This window comes from Varanus komodoensis, unplaced genomic scaffold (genome assembly GCF_004798865.1).
Source record: "Varanus komodoensis strain SLA01 unplaced genomic scaffold, ASM479886v1 scaffold13_3, whole genome shotgun sequence".
NCBI lineage: Eukaryota > Metazoa > Chordata > Lepidosauria > Squamata > Varanidae > Varanus > Varanus komodoensis.
Genome location: NW_025335409.1, coordinates 6030052 through 6049763, shown reverse-complemented (window position 1 = coordinate 6049763; position 19712 = coordinate 6030052). Strand labels below are relative to the sequence as shown.

The window sequence follows — 19712 nt, the reverse complement described above, 5'->3', positions numbered from 1 at the left end:
AACATAGCAATACACAGCTAAAACTGAAGCCAGCCTTGCACTGGGAGTAGGAATGGGTATTCCTGAATAAATATAATGGCATTTACTGGATTCTGAGTCTTTTAAGTGCACAGGTATGTTAGCAGTAGCCTGTATATAATTAAAATAACTACTGTAGTTGTAAGTATAGTACCAGTCTTTCTTTTTGCTTAAGTTAGGTGTTAGGTACCTCAGTATCACAATTGCACCTCCTATCTGACTCCTATGCTTTTTACTGAGATTAAGGCCTCCTTGAGTCTGTCCTTGGCTGTGGAGATGCTGTGGAATCCTCTCTGCAGACTCCCTTCACGCTGATACTCTGACTTTAGCTTATCTTCCTTTCCGCTGTCCCAGACAACTGTAGCTCTTCTCCTGGGATTTAAATTTGGATTTTCTCCTTGAAGAAAATATTGCAGTTTATCCACTAGTTAACACATGTCAAAGGGATTTCTGTGGATTTTGGATATGTTATATATATCTTGCACATTTGTTTTCTGCTCATTAGATTAAATGTACAACACACATACAGTGGCAAGATTTTACCGCTATCCACTGTGACATAATTTTGAACACATATAACATAGATTGTCACACAGGTTCCCTCCTTTTCCCTCATAAACTACCCAGAGAGTTGTGGCTGGGGGGCAGTATAGAAGTGAAATCAAGAAGGAGAAGGAGGAGGATAATGATGGTGACGATGATGGAGCATGGTCCTTTCAGACTATTCAATCACTTTTAACTAGCTAGTCCTTTCAGACATTAAAAGTCCATTTCTGTCTGTGTTCTAACTATCCTCTAATCAGTGAAAACACTTTTGTACACATTGCAGTGTTGTTCAGCAACTGCATGAGACAATTGATATGTCACCAAATTCTTTATGCTCTTTTCCAAATCTATGTAGCCTGGGCACAGCCAAACGGCTCTAATTTTCAGCAGTGGACATTGTTATCATATCTGAACTCCACAGTTATGCATGACACATTTTTCCAGTCCATAGTACTTTTGCTCCTGAGTCTACACTGTAATAGCTTGGTGTGCCCAGCTGCTTTGTGGGATGGCCTAGTATGCATGCATCTGTCTGATCTACCATCCTTTTTTTTCTACCTCTATTCTTGGGTAAAGGGACTATAGAGCTGTGAGCTAATTTTCTTACTTGGGACATAGTAGCAACCATTTCTGAGGCCTCCTGTCCATGGGCAGCCAACCTGCCTTCCTTTCTTTGTAGGCATAAAATATGTAAACACAGGAAGCTGAACCAGGTAACTAGGCAAGCAGGCAGGAAGAAAAAGCTGTCATGGAATTGCCAGAAACTTATTCTCAGAGCAAATTGAAAGAAGATCTTTATAATGGAAATACAATAAGAGACAATGATGAAAGGCAGAGTGAGCACTTGAAAATAGATGAAAGTAATAAGCCTGCTTATCTATAATAAACTCTTTGAGGTAAAATGTTCACAATGCAGTGATCACCTGTGGAATTGCACTGCTGGCACAGCCGCTTCAGGTGCTCAGTGGAGGTAACCACAGTGACAGAGACCAGTTGATGGATCATATGTAGAGAAGGACGTTGGTACATGGAGAGAGTTTAACACCTTCCACTCACTGTGGTCTCAATGAAAATGGGGTTCCCTCTACTCTGCAACTGCAGTGAGGCCCGAGGAAGGATTGGTGTCACTCAGTGCTTCCCTAATAGTAGCTGAGATCCAAAAATGGCTGCAGAAGCATTTCTAATTAGGACTTCAAACAGGGGGAGGGTCAACTCTCCTGCCACTCTGCCAGGATCTGATCACTTCCCCTCTTGCATAGTTGCTCTTCACACTTTAAAATTTGGGTATGTGCATTGCAACTTCCCAAGTTAATGTCACATCTAATTGGCCTTAAGGATTACTTGGCCTCAGAGCTGGGCATCTCAGTTGATGGTTCTTGGACCAAGGGCACTGAGGCAAACCCCAGTGTTCTGTAGGTTTCCCATCTGGAGTGCCTCACTGGAAGAAGGCAAGCCTATGATAGAGTCTAGTAGAAATGTAGTAGAAAGCCTTCTTAAATTTGGCACACCTGATGAAGAATCATAGCCAGAATTGCCCATTACCAGTGCAGGCCAGGTTGGGGGGTGGGGCAGGGAGAGGATGACACTGGCATTCATTCAGGGATGTAGTAGATCTCTGTGAGAATACACTGAAGTCATAAATGGAATTTGTGATGAAATGTTGCAGTGTAGAGTGTTCCTGTGCAGGTTTCTATCATGCCTTTTATGGGATACTACAGTCTGTTCCCCAGTACTCCAACAATCAGCATTCTTTGTCCATGAAATATGTTCAGTGGATAGGTTTATTCTTATTTTTTTCCTTAAGATTTACTTATGTCAAGGTTGGTTCCCCTAAGCATGCAGACACCCACCCTCTTTTTTTCTTAGCAGCCTATTTTTGTTGTGTATCCTATATTTCTGCTTGCTATTGTTGGTGTATATATTAATAGAGAAATAGCGATAGTGGTGGTGATGATGACGATGATATAACCTGCTTTTCATGCTCAATTGGGTATTATTTTGAAACAGATCTCCAGGGTTTTTAGAAGTGTTTATTGAGGCTCCTTAACTAGAGAGATGGTGAGGTTTCAGTTCCAATCCCTTAGCTATAATCCTATTCCCCAACCCTACCATCAGGCATTCTACCTCTTCTTGAAATAATAAAGATTATCAAGCATTCCACATTCCTGGAAATCAGTTTGAAATCTCTTATTATTGCTACATGAAATGGATTAAGAACTGCCAGAAGAACTGCCAGAAAACTAAGATAAGCCAGTCTTTCCATAAAGCATGAAAAACACAGCCTTATGTAGCTGGGTTTGGCTAGGAAAAGATTTCTATAAAGTCAGCAATAATGTTAGTGAAAATAATAGCTATGGGTTTCATGTGTGAGGGTCTATGAAACTGTGGTATAATCCATGGGAGATATATTAAACTCAGTATTCTTTATTGATAGAATTGCTTCTGCTAGAAAACTCAAACATGCATATAAGAAAGTAAGTGTTGTTTGTCCTGGCATGTAGTTTATCTTCTGCATTTCTGCACTTGCTTTGCCATAATGAAAGCCTCATCATAAAGTAACATAATAGTGGCATAAATGTAGCGGAATAACAGCATGACTCAGCAGGTGGACAGTTTTGATGTGCCAGCTCTGTACTTCAGCCCTCCTATCTCTGTGGAATATACAGAAATAAATGAAGTAGTGTTATGTTTGGAGTGGCTCCAGCTATCCTAAATGGATTGAATTCATGCTCTGTTGCTGATGCAGGCATGTTATCTAGCTTCCTTGCAGTCTTACTGTGTCTCTGTGTGTGCTGCCATTTCCCCTGTGCTGGCATCTTTCCTCACCAGTTAGCAATGTATCACTGCTGGTCACAAAATGGACTGCCCTTTTAAAAGAATTGTAGCGCTTTCCTTCATTATTTCATTTATTGAGAGGTCTGTGGTCATTTCCCCCCACACACTTAAATTGATTTGGAGCATCCATCTCTGCAGGAGACTTAACTGTAATATGCTTTGCACCTTACAGTGCATTCCTGCTTGTAGTTACATGTGCATGAGTGTAACACCTTTGTCAGTTGTAACACTAAGACTTCCCTTGGCCAGAGACAGAGACAGAGAGAGAGAGAGAGAGAGAGAGAGAGAGAGAGAGAGATCCTCTGAGGAAGAAACAATACAACAAAATGCTGTGGGAAGAGTGGGTGAAATTCCTCTTTGTAGGTTCATTTTGAAAATAATAAAGTACCAGATTTATTGGAAACTGTGAATCTTTTGAAAACAAACTTAACAGAAAGAATTTTTGCAAATCAGATAGATATAGAATTGTCTCCTGTTTCTTGGTGATTATCCTGTACAAACCCTAATGGCCAGAATAACTGGTTAGGTGTTCCAAATTCCATAACTTACATACACAAGACACTCTGCAAACTATGCTCTCAATATTGTTCTACTTAGCAGATGTGTTTCTAATGGTAAAGCAACAGTAGCTTCCTTTTTTTCTATTCACTAGTGATAAGCCAACCATATCTTATTAAGTTCATCAGACAGTGATATACATCATCATTTAGACTTGTCTGCAACTGCAGTTTACAAAGAATAGAATACATCTTTAAGTTATGCATTTGTGATATTGTACTCACAGAAAAAAAAATTAAATTAGTCATCCCTGCACATTCATGGAGGTGAGAGGTCCAGGACCCATGCAACAGTGGAAAAACTGAATATTTCTACCTCCCCTGCACCAAAGCGTAACTCTTAATCCTGTTGACCATATGTGTACCGGATTGCTTGTCCCCCTCTCTCTCAGACTTTGGTCTGATCCAGCAGGGCTCCCCTTCTTCATATATTCCATTCTTTTGTTCCTATTCCATGCCTTCCCTGTCACTCACCAGAGGCTCCTCTTCGCACCAAGTAAATGCCAGAGGGATTTCCCTCTCTGGGTGGGTGGGGCAACAAAGCAAGTTTTGTAGACCCTCCCTCTCTTCCCTTTGTGTCTTCTTTTTCTCTCTATTGTGATGACAGTTTTCTGCAGTAATTATCGATGGCAAACTCGCAAATATTTTGACTACAGAAGGTTCCAAGCTTGATCCCTGGCATGTACAGGTATGGCAGGAAAAGCACTTTCCTAAAACCCTGAAGAGGCACTGCCAGTCAGTGTCAACAGTACTGGGCTAAATGTCAAATTGTAAGTAGTGGTGGAATTTCAATTGGCTCAGAAATGATCTCAGCCATTTTCAGATATTTTATGAAGTGGCCTGGCATATTTCCAAGTCAACCTGATGTAAGCTATGAGTAGCATGGAGATCGTGCCTGTCTACTGATTCTATGTATAGACCATACTCTTCTCTTCATTATTCATCTATGAAAGCTCTAAATCTATTTTATAAGCTGCTAAGTCATCTCTGTATTACAAAGTGGTCCGATAAAACCACAGATGTGTGATTTTCCATCAAGGCAGTACGGTGCAATTTCAGATATTGTTTTCTCTAACCAAATGCTGTGTACATTTATTTTTAGTAATGGCCATGGAACAATTACATGGTGTGCTTCTCCCTATTTCAATAGAAAATTCCCTTTAGGAGGCCAGAGGAGGAGCGGGAGGGAAATTATCTAACTAGTGCTGCTTAAGCAATTTAGGTGACCTGCCCTGCTTAAATGTCCTGGCAGCAGTTCCATTTAGACAGTAATTCATAGCTGTCACTGGAGATGCCTTGCTCTAAAGAAATTGTTTTCTTTCTTTGGTAGAAACTGAATAACAATGTAAATTATTGGCTTTATCAGTGGGTAGCTCCCAGTGAAACCGAAAATCATGGGAGCCCTTTATATTTAACTACCAAATTCAATTAAAACTGCTGATAAGAGGACAAACAGAAACCAAAAACAGCTTCTGGAGTATGAAATTGAGAATATGGAAAATGGAAAACTGAACAGACGCCTTTCTTTTGAAGCAAGCCGATGTAGGAGTTGTGGTTTACGTCTCTTTTTTCATTTGGGTCTCATCTTTTATGATTCTCTAAGTGCTGGTGCATGTAGATTTTGTTATCTATATCTATACCTCCCAACAAAATTGTCACATTGCAGCACCAGCTCTGAAAAAAAGCAGAAATATTAATACATCATTTGTCACTTGGTTGTAGACAGATTTGCTTTAAAAGTTCTCCTAGAAATGGCATTTGTGGCAGATTATCTTTTGTGCTAAGCACAAGGTTGCTCTTGCAGTCATTATGAAACAGAAGAATTTTCTTACTGGAGAGCTAATTGTTTCTCTTAAGATGTTTAGGCTTCTGGAAACAGATACCCATGGATTTTCCCAAAAAATCCCACCCCCCTTAACTAATGAAGAACCATACTAGACTTCAGGAATGAATTGTCCAACCTGAGCCACGTAACCTTCTGCTACTGCTGCCTTCCAGGACAAAGGCAATCATGACTTCTGTTCAGCCTGTTACTGCTACCAGTCCTCTCTGCAGAAAGCTGATGAAAGATTCAAGATGTATTTTAGGACGATTGGTTTATCTTCGAATTGTATCAACTGATATTTATTTAGGCCTGTAAAGTGACATTACAGAAACTAGAAAAGCATAAGTATTTAGCTGTCTTTAAATGAGTCCTAGAATAACTGTCCCCCACAAAAGTCTTTTTCAGCACTGACAAGCACTGATAGTTTGTTGGAACCAACAAACTATAAAAAAGGTAGAGGAAGGATTAGAATGCTTACTTTGGGACATTGGTGGTCTCTTTGACAACAAAGTGATCTCACTTCTCTGCCTTCATTGTATTAAGTAGTCATCCTACAAAGCTTTTCTGGATGGTGAACAGTTGTTGAAATCAGGAGTGGGTGTAGATATGCTAGCTGGCCATGGCAAGTTTTGCAGGGCAGTATCTGCTGTGAACTTGTAAAAGTCATTAACACAGATCCAGTGGAATTGTCCAGAGCATGGGTCCTCAAACTACAGCCCACGGGCTGGATCTGGCCCACCATGCCCATTTTTCCAGCCCGCCATAAAGGTTTTGGACTCCCCACGTGTGTGCATGTGCACACACGTGACAAGGCAGGGGTTTGCTTGCAAGGAGATTGTTTTGAACTTGCTTGGAGAAAACGATCTACTTGTGAGCAAGCCGGCACCTCACTGTGCATGTGCGCCCCCCCCCCCGCACCGCTTTGGCAGCCCGCGCCCATCACTGGCACCTTTCAGCTGGCCCCCTGTTAAAAAAGTTTGAGGACCCCTGGTCCAGAGACTCTTCTAGTGTAGATGTTTGAGTTTGATTTTAGTTAATTTGTCCTGAGGATGTAGACCAAGTGTTTGGAGAGGTGCAAGCTTTATCTGTCTTGGCTATTAAGAATAAAAGATCATAAGCCACTGGAAGGTGCGATGCACTGGGTGGTTCAAGATACAGTAACTGAAATAAAAGGTGGAACTAATTGGCTTGAAAGAAGCATTTATATATCCTCTTCTTAATAAACTCTCTTGCTCTCAGGAGGTTATTAGCCAGTTACTAATATTTTCAAAGTCTCAGAAAGGGTCATTGCATCTCAACTGTAGCTACTTTGAAAAATGTGGATTAGCTGGAATCAGTCAAGCTTCAGCCCTGGGTTTGGTACTCAAATGACTTGGTTGCCCTTTGTCAGGATTAATTGACTGTGTCCTCATTGGTACACCTTGATTTCTCAGTATAGTTAGATAACAACAACCATGGAATGTTACTGGCTTCACTCCACAGATTGCACATTGCAGGCACAGTGATATGGTGACTCTGCTCATACATACAGACTGAATTTCAGAAAGTAGCATGGGGGTGCTACCTGAGCCCATTGCAGTCTTTTCTAGCCTAGAGGTTTTAACTATTCCCATCTTACTGACCATTGATCATGTTGGCTTGGGCTGATGGGAATAGTCTTCTGAACCATCAGGAAGACCCCAGGTTGGGGAAAGCTTGCTCCATCATGGCACTTGAGCTGTCAAACTCTATAAGAATCCATTTTCAATACCTTATCTCTTCAGTATATTTCTGTTCAGTGCCTGTATTGGCATTCCCCCAACCTGGTGCCCTCCAGATGTTTGGGATGACAACTCCTACGATTCCTGATTATTGGTTATGCTGGCTGAGGCTGAATAGAACTGAAGTCCAAAACATCTGCAGGGTACCAAGCTGGAGAAGGCTGACCTGTTTGAACATATTGGTAGGTGAGGCCATCAGGACATGGGGGCATAAGTATATTTGGCATGATAATGTACTTATACCCCCAGCTCTAATTCTCCTTGTCCTCTCCTTCAAAAGCAAAGGCCAGAACTGTAACCATATGGCTAAGCAGGAGCTGTGCTCTCTGACTGATTGGTTCTAAGTACAATTCAAGTTGGTAGTGTTTGCCTTTGAAGTGCTAAACTAGTTGAAGCCCTATATGCAGGAAAGCCAGTGTCAATCTGCCCAAAACATCAGGGAGGCCATTTTCCTAAGAATTTTAAGCCCATTATATGTAAACAAGGGAGGAAATCTTCTTGGGTGTGGCACCCCAACTGTGGAATATTTTTCACTTGGAAGTGTGACTAGCACTTGTTCTGATGCTCTGTCAAAATGGTTGTTTTGTTTACCAAGGCATTTTAATTGGCTGACTTTCCTGTTCTCTTGTGTTTGTTATCCAGTTTGCTCTAAGAATGTGCTTTCAGTATTTTTATTGCATTGTATATTATCTTACATGTGTACAATGTTCCAGTATCTGTAAGCATCTTCAGGTTTGAGGAAGCCCCAAGCAAAGTGTTTGCAACTTGCCCCAGTCAGCCCAACTCTTTTTTTTTTTTTTTTGGCTTGTGGGGGAGGATCCTACGGAGTTGGGTATCCTCATAGCTTGCCACTGCTAAGAGAAAGCACTGCAGTGACTGGATGGCCAGGGCTGCAGCCCACAGCATATCATATTTTTGTTCACCAAGTGGGGCTATGAGTAACATCAGGCTGAACCAAGCAGGTGCTTGCTTTGTAAGTGCATGGCCACTGAAGCAAACAGCTTCTTCATGTTGCCTTCCCCTCCCAAAGGCAGCATCTGTTTGATTCAGCTGACTGCTAATCAACTTTAGTAAACGAACATGCTTTAATTTAAAATGGTGCACCATTGCTGTTTTCCTTTGTCAATAGCATGGCAGAAGCTTGAGGAGTTGCTGAGTTGCCTCCTATAGGATTTCATGCCAGGGAATGTTTTGTGGGCCCCTTGCAACTGTAGAGCTCCAGACCTTTGTTCGAGTCCTTGGATGGATGGATGGATGGATGGATGGATGGATGGATGTTGGACTGTCTCTTATATCTTATATATACTTCTTGGTAATTTCTCTTAAGTTATAGTTAAGTGCTGAAATCCATATTTACTTTTATGTTAAAGTCAGAAAGCTGCTTTGAAAGGCCTTCCTTTTCTTTTGAAGAGGAAAAATGTGGGAAAGTTCTGAAATAATAAACTGCCCAGATAGCCTTGGTTATAGGCAGTATAGAAATGTAATTAATAATAATAATAATAATCAGAAGCAGCAGCAGAATAACAACCCTAACAAATATTTTAAGCTGCAAAGATGTAGATCTTTCCCATGTGACTGGAACAGACTTCAACAATGTTCTTGTAAACATATAAGAATGGGAACCTAACAGAAAAAATAAGTCATAAATACATTGGAGTTCCATCTATCTTGCTTTCCTGTTCAAAATATGCTTTGCATTGCTCTAAAAATCTGTTGCTTTGTATGCCATTTCAAATATGAAAGGGGACAAAATGAAACTCTCAATTTGTTAGCTTTATTTTCCGCAACTTGAAGCATTCCCTTCCATGAAATTGTTTCTCCTGAAAAATTTGAAATTAATCACATGGACAATGTATCTCCCTATGTTATCAAAAGATTAATGGAAGATTGTTCTGTCAAAGTGTCACCTTCTCAGTTTCACCTTGTTGAGAACTGTCAGCCCTAGTTGACCAATTTTAAACACTAGCAGTTGAGTCCAATATAACTATCACTTATTTTTCTATTTTTAGAGGCTGTTTCTTGCAGGACTTGACAGGGCTTTTTTTCCAACTAATAACAGAATTGTCAAAGAAATCAGCCACAAAAGGCTGCATTTACTGATTCATTCGGGGTTGGAGCTTGGAATATTTCTGGAACCATATCTGTGAGATCAGAGATAATTTTGAGGGAGATGGATAAAAAGTCGCACTGCACAGAATCCTGAAGTGATCTAAAGGGTGGTGGCATTTTAAAAGACATCAGTTATGGAAAAATAGGTTTTGCAAAAGCCAGCCATCACTTGTTGAATCTAATGTGATGGTATGAGCAGTTTGGCTTTTATGCTGCATTTGAGTTTCTATGTATGTGTGCCAGGGTGAATGAAAGAAACATATCTACCATAAAATTGATTATTCTCATTGGTGTGTGGTATTGAAAACCCAAAGATTTTAATAAATGGATGTTAAAGTCATTCAGTGTGCACTGATGGCTTTCTTGTATGTAGTGAAGCGTGGGTATGGAGAACTATTTAGAATTATTAAATGATTTGGTGTTTCTGAACCCGTTTATGCTGTGTTTAGGACAGTGATTCCCAGAGTGGGTGGTATTGACCCCTGGGGACGCTGGAAAGATGGGGATGGGAGGTGATTGGTTGTTTTAAATTTGCAATGGAGCAATAGACCTAATAGAAAGAAAGAGGAGTGGGGGTGCTTCAAGAGGAAAAGGGGCAGCAGCATGAAAAATTTTGGGGGCCACTGATCTAGAATATGTGGCTCCAGATCTTTCTAAGGATGCAGTCCTCTGCCTATTTTGACAGAAAGGAAAGTCCTATGGGACTTCTTTTTCCTGTCTAAACATGGATAGTATTGTGCCCTAATTCAGCCTAACATTGGAATTTTGAAGTGCTTTGTGCATTCCCACTGGGAGCTTTGTCCTCACTTTACAGGGATATCATTTACAGTATTTTAATGCTAGTATCTTGTATTCTTAAAAGGCAGGGCAATAAGTTTTAAAACTTTTTAGTAATTAGTAGGTAGAATCTGCATATTTACTGTAGTGTTGGTGTGACTAATACCCTGTGTAACATATTTGTTCATTATATGAAGCTCAGGAAATGCTAGAATTAATTATCCAGATCTGAGAAGATTCCTGGCTGTTACTACTGCATGTGCCATTAATACTTAATTGAGCATACTCTGTACCTTTTGGTCAGCTGATGCTGAATCAGAGATGCTTATGTGGTAACTCTTTGAACAGTAAAAATGAATTCACTGAAACAGGAAGGTAAATAGAACCCATAACGCACTCCCACTAAGTATAATGTGGGCACTGGATCACAGCGATCAACTATATAGGTACATGTTACTGGAGTTAGGATGGGTGAATTTGTTTCCAGTCTGCTTCACTTTCAAATTCCTGTTGCCTCAGTCTGCATGAAAAATCACATTTAAATGCATATGTTTGAATGTATTTTAGCTTAACAGAGGCATTTTAAAATGTATTTTACAGTGTTACCGAGCTGAGAACTGTGCCACCATATTCAGAGAAATGCAGAAACTGTTGGCTAGATAGTTTTCATTTTGCACATTAGTTCAGGAGCTGCTGATCAAGTTGTTTCGTATTGGGATTTGCACGTAACAAACGCTTCAACCATCTCTAAATAAATACAAGCTTGCTTTATTACCTCACCATATTTACTAATTTTTTCACTTGAGACTTTGTGAGAATCAATTAAAATATTCTTTTCAAAGTCTTAGTATGTCCCAAAGCTTATTTTTTTAATCCTCGCACTCCAAACACTTTAAATAGGCACCAGAACTTCTCCATTTCAATGGAATGTATTACACTATTCAAATTCGCATTCATAAGCGCAAGTTAGTGAGCAGCTGGAACAGATGCAAGAAGAGCTCCACTATGGACGTTGCCCTTATGTAAGCTCCACCAGCAGCCCTGCTCTAGACACAAGTGTCTCTTCCCCTTTCAGGATGTTTCCATTGGAACGAGAACTCTAGATGACGAAGAGTTCACTAACAATTTGTTGTTGTTGTTGCATCTTTTTTTACTGTTCCCATATTTAGTAGCATATGAATTATGCTTCCATCCTTTCTTTGACTTTTTCTCCCATATGGAGTTCTGTGTTATTCATTTATGAATTTATTGATTTATTAATTACTAAATTCAGTAGTTGCAGTGTTGATTGGAACCTTTGGTTGCTAAAACACAGCAAAGCTTAATCTGTCTAATATTTAGTGAGATATTTTCAAGAAAGCTCCTATTCTGATTTCTTTTTCTTCTTTCCCCCACTAGGAACTACTAATCTTTTTACAGAACTTGCCTACAATGCACTGGGGAAATGAAGATATCAGTGTTCTCCTTGCAGAAGCCTACAGACTGAAGTTTGCATTTGCAGATGCTCCCAACCATTACAAGAGATGAAAGAACAAGGAACTGTCTGGTTGTTGTGGCAGGGTATCATTTTGTTTATGCTGGTTGTGCTAGGACAGTTACCCAATTCTGAATTTCTGTGAAGTGTTCCCTTTCAGTTCAACAAGAAGTTATGCGATTAGTGGATTACCAAAGAAATAGACTGCACAGGATATTGTGAAGACCACATGGAGTTGAAGTGTCCATTCATGCCCAGCACCCACTGAAAAGATGCAGATGCAATTTCTTTTTCGTATTGTTTCCTTTTTCCTTTAGTATATAAGTTCTATGTAAGAAGAAAAGGTTTTATGCTCATTGGTACCTAGGTGATTATGTTTGTTACTTTCATGGAAGGATTTCTGGTGTCTGATGTGCTTATGAGATAATGGGAGTAATCAATCTTGCATTAAAATACATGGACAAATGAATCAGGTGGTAAGGTCACATTGGGATATTATGGGCTTGTTTTTATTTTATTTTATTTTATTTTATTTTAGACACACAAAATATTTAAATGCCTTTAACATTGTGTTTGCTTACACAGTAAAACCCAATAACAGAATATTTAATGGAACATGACAATTGGAACTTGAAGAGAATGCCACATACACGATCACGAGAGATTTCCATATACTATACATGGTGGCATACACATAACATTTAATAAAATTCACTTTAAAGTTTCTGAAATATATTACTAGAACTTCAGTAATAGTTTGTTTTCTTCCATAATGTAATGCTTTAAAGCTATCAAACATTTTTTGGTATATAGAATTTTTATCTTCAAGGGTTTTTTCCCCCTGATCAGAATCTTGGTTTGCAGTCAAGAATATATTTTAATGTTATTGCCTTACCTTCATTTTCTAACATAATAGGAACACTTGCCAGAAAAGTAGTGTACACATCTCATACCTTTTGTTCTCAGCACCAGCAGATGTGTGCTATTTTGAGAGAAGCACCAAAGAAGTCAGTTACTGGATGGCCAATAGCCATGATCCCACTCATCTCTTTGGAACAGAATCTTGGATTTTGCACTGTGTGGGCAGGGGGTGGAAAGTTGAACTGGTGAAGACTCCTCATTGGCAGGACCAGTCTGCTCTCTTTGCTGACCCACTTGGTTAACTGGTTAAAACTTCAGCCATTTGTATATATCAAAAAATGAGTGTGTCAGCTTATCTCACACTTTGCAGAAGGATTGGCCAGCATAAAATAGAAATGCAGTGAGAATTTTGTACAAATAGGTCTGAGAAGCTCATCTCATTTTAAAAACTGCCAGCCGCAATGGAACAGACTTTTGTTACTTCTAAGTTACTTCCAGTGCTTCATAGAAGGCTTTACTAAATGGAAGGGGCAGTTTATTCAACATAGAAGAGTTAAGTGGTAAAAGCCTTTCTTGTGCTTTACCACTTCAAGCTAAGTGGGGTACCGAGTATTTGACTGTTCCACAGGTAAAAATTGCCTGCACAGTAACTCCTACTATGCTTAGAGAGGGTTGTTGGAGGAGCATCCTGTGATGGCACCATGCATCAATTGGAGCAGGCACCATCTGTGAAAAGCTTTTTAGCATTCAAGTCTGCAGACTAGATCAATTTGTCCATAAGTTAACCTATACTATAAATGAAATCTTATTTTCAGGAGCTGTTCAAGTGTGCCTTTAACTCTTTTTTATGCCTTCCAGCTTGGTTATACATGTTAACTTGCTGCTTGCCATATGTAAAGATGCCTGAATATACAAGCACTACAGGCAGTAGAGCTGTTTATCTGCCACACCATCCCCAAATTTATCTTGAAGTTTTGACTTCAAAACTTAAGATGCATGTTTCTAAAAGGCTACAAAGATTTCTAATGTTCCCTTTTCTTAAGGTATTCTAATTAGCAGGTGATTTGCAAGTGTAGTATTTAATCTCACATTTGTATTCTTTTGGGACATTTGACTGTAAAACACAGTACAGTCCTAGTTTGAATTCCTCATTTTCCAACACAGTTTTTCAATAAGTTTACTGAACTAAAGTAGAATTGCCCTGTTACTTTCACAACAGAGGGCATTGCGATAGATAAATTATTATAACTACTAATGTAACAGAGTTTATATTCTGTGGTGTGGCTCAGCATGTCTTAAGGTCATAGGTATGTGTATGTCTTTCTCAAACATTGGAAAACTTCTAATTTTAAGTTCTGTATATGATTTCTCTGTAACTTATCAGTTATGTTTACAGTGTCATATTGTGCCTAACAAAATATCTTCCAATGACAGAACAAAGACACAGAAAGGTAAAATCATATAAAACCTGCTGATGTCAGTGAACTAGTAAGAAAAAAATGGTAAGCTGCAATATGCATGGATATGTGAATTTATTTTTAATTACCTTATTAGCATAGGAATTTCAATTATGAAAGATTTGGTCAAGAGGAATTTGCTGTGTTAGATGCTACTTGAAAAAAATATGAATATCTAAAACACACACATTCCTTTGTAAGCTCTGTTTCAGTTGGAATTGCATCTTCCAAGATCTGTTAAGATCTGCATTGCTTCCCTTTAAAAATTAAGTACTGTATCATGCAGCAAAAAAAGAAACCAGATGGATGAGAATAAAAGCTTGAACATATCAGTAGATAAGGGTGGAAACTTTCCTAAATGGATAGCTTGCATTCTTATTTCATAAAAATAGGGTCTTTTACCATTGTTAGTGCAATTTCTTGCATACTCTCTATTATTATAAGTTCTTTACATAACTTTCTCTTAAAATGGAATTATACTTGGTTTTTGATAATTGTTTGTATCTCAGGTAAAGTGCCATCCCAAGCAAATATTCCATAAGGAAATGTTTCTGCCATTTTTACTCCCCTTCATTACAGCTAGAAAAAAAAAATTAAATGGGTACCTAATACAGATATTCTTACATTATTTTTTTCTGTATAGAAAAGATATCAGGACATCACATCATTTAACCCTATTTTTGTTCATAGAGTTTCTAGGGAAGTCCTCAAAGCACTGCTGTCATACATGCAATATGAATTAATGAAAGAACTGTACAGTGCAGATAACCAATTTATATCTATTGTATACGTTTAGAAATGTAAATAGTGAGCAATGTATTAAAGTGTAAATAGAATATGAAGAAAGACTATAACTATCTTACAATCATCTGTACATCTTTACTATAACAAAATAGTTGCACTAGTCTATAATTTCATATGGAAAAGCTCATAGATTTGTATTTAACTTGAGAACTCGACAATAAAAGGCAAGTACCCAAGTCTGTCTGTGTGATGTTGTATCTAATTTGAAATGAATAATTTTATCCTTTCCAGTAAACAGAAATGTCTTCAAGAGATGAGAGGGAAAGTATTGGTATGGGAGTGGTATATAACCAGAACCAAATAAGGACTTCCTTAGAGGCAAATAGCCAGTAAAGGTATTTGTACTTTTGCAAATGGTGATGGATGTTCAAGGAATACAATGTATTGGTCTTATTTTAATCACAGATATTTAGTCCATTATGGAAATACAGAGTATGCAATAATAGGGGATGGTTACTTAATTCCATTTGGTCAACAGAGGTGTTCATACCAGGGGTCTCAAACTCGCGGCCCGCGGGCCAATTGCCGGGATGGGGGGCACGGGGGAGGGGCCCTGCGGTCTTCAAAGCGCCGGCGGCGCCCGGGCCGGCCTCCGGGAGCGACGCGGGATGAGCAGCCCACCACCACTGCAGTGGTGGAATACTTGATGCAGCCCAGCCTCACCCAGACTCTACTCCAGTGGCCCCCAGGTAAGTTGAGTTTGAGACCCCTGTGTTATACTTTTGACTTCCTTAACCATATTGCCCTCCTTTAAAAATTTTTCCTTGGTATAGTTTGGTGGGGAGCAGTTTAGTGTTGAAAGCAGCAGGAGTAAGAGTTTCATACATGCCCTATACATGTCTACTCGGAGAAGTAGGTGTAACAGAGGAACCTTTAAGAAATGAGAGTGAGGCTTACTCCCCAGCAAGTGAACAGAGGATTGTGGCCTATAAGGTTGTTTTTGTAGAATTCTTGACATCATGTCCCTACTATTTGTCATGCAGGAATTGGGAAAGGCATGGAACAGGGAATGCCTCCTGTGAAGTGCAGAAGAGTATTCTTCTCACGGTAACAGTCAAGCTATATTGTGGCTTAGCAGGTAATGCGCTGAGCAGAGAGAGAGGTGAAGTCCAGGAAGACCTTCAATAGAATTGCTATGCAGCTCAATAGAATTGCTATGCAGTGTGACCTTTGTTGGTCAAAGCATTGGCAGGGCCACAGCTTCCCTCACTCCATAACTTCTATAACTACTACAACCAGTGCTGAAGGATTATGGGAATTGTAGGCCAAAACATCAAGAGGGCCACCAGTTGTTCCTCACTCCTTTGTGGAGATCCCTCTCACCACTGTGGTGCTCTGCACATGGGAGTAGATTGTTCCCATATTTAAATGCCTGTATTAAACTAAACAGCTCCAAAGGAAAATGGGGGAAAAACATACTGGCTGTTTGTATACATGAAAAAAGAGCTCATCTGAATCATGACCAAAGCATGTAAGCCTCTTACTATCTCATTATTTGCACTTGTCTAAAGTCTTTGAAAGATATCAAATACAAAAAGCTGCCTTTTTTAGAACTAAACGGTTGAAAGCTGAAGTCTTTTTCTCTACTAAAAGTACATTTTATATAAACTATAATCAGTTACCCTGGTTTTATGTGGAGCCCTGGAGAGAGGAATCAAAGGAGATATATAGGTTTATCAAATTCTAAGGAGAGAATAATAACATTAATCATTTATTTGTGTCTCCTCGTGTATATGTTGATTTATTATTTCACTCTATAAACCTTGTTTATTAGGAACTGCTATACAGATAGCAAAAGTCTCTGTGTCTAAGATAATGACAGTAGTCCTTCAATTTCAAATTATCTCATACCCATTAACCAGCAGGGTCAAGTCAAGGAGATCCAAAGGAAACACAGATTTATTGAAATACAGATTCCAGTTATTCTGGAAAAAGCCTTTTTTCATTTAGATGGCAATTAAAGGATTCTCTAAATTTATTTGTTTCATCTAAGCATGTATTTATATTTGAAATGTACATTTGCTGGATTTTTAAAAATACTACTGTAACATGACAAGACAAACCAAGTATTAATGCATCCCTGGTTCTGCATGGGTTTTCAGAGTAGTTCCTTCCTGGTTCCGTCTACCTCTCTCCAAGACATGTGCTATGTGACTTGATTAGATTAGTGCTGAGTGAGGGGTAGGGAACTGACACTTTCTGGAAGTCCTACGCCTGCCGAATAAAGGGTTGCAAAGGCCTTGGTGATTATTCCTGCAATAGACCAACTGTCCAGCAAAATGCAGAACTTGGAAACAAGGTACTGAGAAAATACTCGAAGTGACAAGGACCATTCAGCTTTAAGGCCACTTTTCATTATCAGTCAATTCATAGAACCACTCCTTATCCCATGTTCTGCACCACCTTCTAGCCACAACAGATCTTTACAGCCATCCTGAGTGCTTGGCAGAAGGACGGGATATAAATGCTTTGAATGAATGAATGAATGAATGAATGAATGAATGAATGAATGAATGAATGAAAGTGCTGTGGCTCAGTTGTGCAGAATGAACATGTATCACCTCAAAGCCTATTTGAACTATCATTCAAATTTGACAGACTATGAGTTTAAACCTTCCACTATACTCTCATATGTGTCCCTCACTGCTCCCAACCCTTTGCCATGCAGGTCCATCTCTAAAGGCGAGATGGAGAGATGGACCTGCATGTCAAGAGGCTGGGAACTTTTGAAAGGCATGTAACTAGCCACATCATAGCCCATGTTGGCTAGTTGTGCCTTTTGTGGCTCCGTGCAGAGGATTATTGGATGACTTGATTTGTTATTTCTGAAAACTATTTACTGAGAAAACATTTGTAGAGGGGAGGGTATAACAGTTCAACTACTGACAACATGGTAGTGGATAGTACAACATATTTTAATAAATGTTCTCTAATACAATTTAATATTCAACATTTGAATGGCAACTGTTAGTGCAACAATTTTAATATTTTTGTGCTGTCCTTAGATGTTGAAACTTAAACGGACCTCCAGCACCTCTTTTTGGGCACCATTTGAGTTAGTGAAAACCTCTACAAGTAAAACACGATTCTCCCTTTTCATCTCCATTTTTTATCTGTAGAAGTTTCTTGTTCGGAAAGGCAGAGCACAAGACCATATTAACAAGTGGTTTCTCTGGCCTCTGTAATAATCCTGCCTGGCTTCCCTCCATTTTTCTAAAGCTTGGTCATTGCTTTATGATTTCCTAGGTAGCTGTATTAGACCCTGGCAAATATTCAGTGTCACTTGCTGTGGCATGATCAAAAGGTGAGAGAGGTTGCCAAGGCTAGAGGGAAATTACTGCTCATGTGGTCCTTTGGGGCCATCATTAGGTTTCAAGTAATGAGCCTCTCTGACAATAGAGCAGTATTTGATGCTTGGCAAAGTTCAGCACTCTAGATGGAGACCCTGAATGCTTAACATCAAGCTTAGGAAAATCTGCCAAAGCATCAAGTGTGCCTGCTACACAGAATAACTTAATTTGAGCAACTTCTATTTACCATTGCCTGGTTGTAAAATTCTACATTAAGAGGTTTTTCTAGGCTGGAAAATAAAGGGGGTCTCTTCTCACTTTCAAGTCCATTTATGTTACCTAACCCACCTTTTAAAATCCACCCTGGTTTAGCACATAGGATCTTGTCAAATCAGCTGCTACAGGGTTTCTTAAACATCATTTTGTAGGGAGCAACCAAAATAGGAGTTTGTGTCAGTGGGGCAGCATCTGCTTTGCATGTGGAAGGTCCCGGGTCCCAGTATTTCCATACAGGGCAAGGAAAACACCTGCCTGAAGAACTGCCAGACAGTGTTGACCATACTGGCCTGAAAGGTCCTACTTAGTATAAATAGGAGCTTCCAATGCTCCTATAATTCAGTCATATTCTTTCCTGGGAAAACAGAGTGTGGTGCATCTAATTCTCGACATTTCTTTCTTTCTTTCTCTTTGTTTTGTTTTGTTCTTCAGTTTGAAGATCTGTAGGAACATTTGAATCTAAAAGAAAATGGACGGGGAGGGACTGCTAAAGTTAATAGCAAAAAAGTTATCTGCGGTGCAAAAACCAATAAGCAGAAAGGATCTTTGTGCTACATAAAGCGTGGGTGCTCTGAGACTTTGGATCATTGCAGACTCCTTCCCTCCTCCCTCATACTACCACAAGCTTTGCTGCATTAGATCTTAGCACAGGCTTCACCTGGGAATGTGTCTTCAGAAAAGCAGATAATACCAAACAGCAGCACTGACACTTCACATGACCATGTGACACATACCAGCTCCAATGCTAAAACAATAGAGGAAGCCAAAAGAGATAATTTTGGCTGGGAAGGTTCACTGTCCCTGATCTCTAATTTGCTCCATTATCCTGGTGGGGCCAGAAGTACTCCCCCTCCCCCATTTTTATTGTGAATTTCACTAAAGCAAAAGAAAACAAAGAAACAAGGGAAAAACACATGACATCAGCAATTACTGATATGTGAATATTTAAATAACAGCATAAATCCAAATGAATCAATTACACATGAACTTCAACAAGGCATTATCTGGAGGCCATAGGACCTGGCCTAAGTCTTCCATTCATTGCATATAGATGAGCTTTTAAATTTCCATTTGTTGTAGTATCTGCCAAAAGGTTGCGGAAAATCCATTTAGATCCACCAAA

The 19712-nt window shown here is 39.4% G+C and overlaps 1 protein-coding gene across 1 annotated transcript in view; it reads left to right on the top strand.

Moving 5' to 3' along the window:
* Positions 1–15199, top strand: part of TBC1D22A (TBC1 domain family member 22A) — a 144464-nt gene extending 129265 nt beyond the window's left edge. Inside the window, exon 13 of the mRNA XM_044423413.1 lies at positions 11826–15199. Coding sequence (XP_044279348.1) covers positions 11826–11954 — 129 coding nt within the window. The 3' untranslated portion in view covers positions 11955–15199. The remainder of the gene's footprint in view (positions 1–11825) is intronic.
* The last annotated feature ends 4513 nt before the right edge of the window (positions 15200–19712 follow it).